Genomic DNA, 611 nt, shown 5'->3' with positions numbered 1-611 from the left:
CAGGCGGGCCCGGCCGAGAACAGCCACGGGCACGGCACTGCCAGCCCCACCACCACCCACACCGGGGCAGAGGCCAAACTCTGCCCAACCTCCAGCCACGGCAAAGGGGACTCAGGCGGGCACAGGGCAAAGGGGACCCAGGTGGGCACAGGGCAAAGGGGACACAGGTGGGCACAGGGCAAAGAGGACCCAGGCGGGCACAGGGCAAAAGGGGACCCAGGCGGGCACAGGGCAAAGGGGACCCACGGGGGCACAGGGCCCCGGGAGTTTGAGGCCACAGCCTTGGTTGTCACTGAGGAAGGGGAGCAGAAGGGGAAGGGAGGTGATGGGACACCCCAGCCCACAGAGCACAGCTGGGGGGACAGGGAAACACTCACGTGATGCCGGAGCCCGTGATATCGAACTCGATGAGCCGGACGTCCTGGAAATGGGCCTCTGCTGTCACCCTCTGGTTGGCCACCAGGCGGGCAGGGAAGGGGCACAGCTCGGAGGGCACGGCCCTGGGTGCCGGTGGCCCAGCGTGGGGCTGGGGGCAGTCCTCAGCCAGGTAGTGCAGGGTGTACCTGGGGGGCAGGCTGCGGGCAGCAGAGTCACACGGTGCCGTTACCTCC

The 611-nt window shown here is 68.6% G+C and overlaps 1 protein-coding gene across 1 annotated transcript in view; it reads right to left on the bottom strand.

Annotated features, from left to right (window-relative positions):
• Nucleotides 1-611, bottom strand: part of NDOR1 (NADPH dependent diflavin oxidoreductase 1) — a gene marked incomplete at both ends in the record, with an annotated part of 8,432 nt that overhangs the window by 5,399 nt on the left and 2,422 nt on the right. Inside the window, one exon of the mRNA XM_008941432.1 lies at nucleotides 378-575. Within this exon, the coding sequence (XP_008939680.1) occupies nucleotides 378-575 (198 nt within the window). The remainder of the gene's footprint in view (nucleotides 1-377; nucleotides 576-611) is intronic.

This window comes from Merops nubicus, unplaced genomic scaffold, assembly GCF_000691845.1.
Source record: "Merops nubicus isolate BGI_N331 unplaced genomic scaffold, ASM69184v1 scaffold27875, whole genome shotgun sequence".
Lineage (NCBI taxonomy): Eukaryota > Metazoa > Chordata > Aves > Coraciiformes > Meropidae > Merops > Merops nubicus.
The sequence above is the reverse complement of the archived record's forward strand: the minus strand, read 5'-3'. Positions and strand labels throughout refer to the sequence as shown.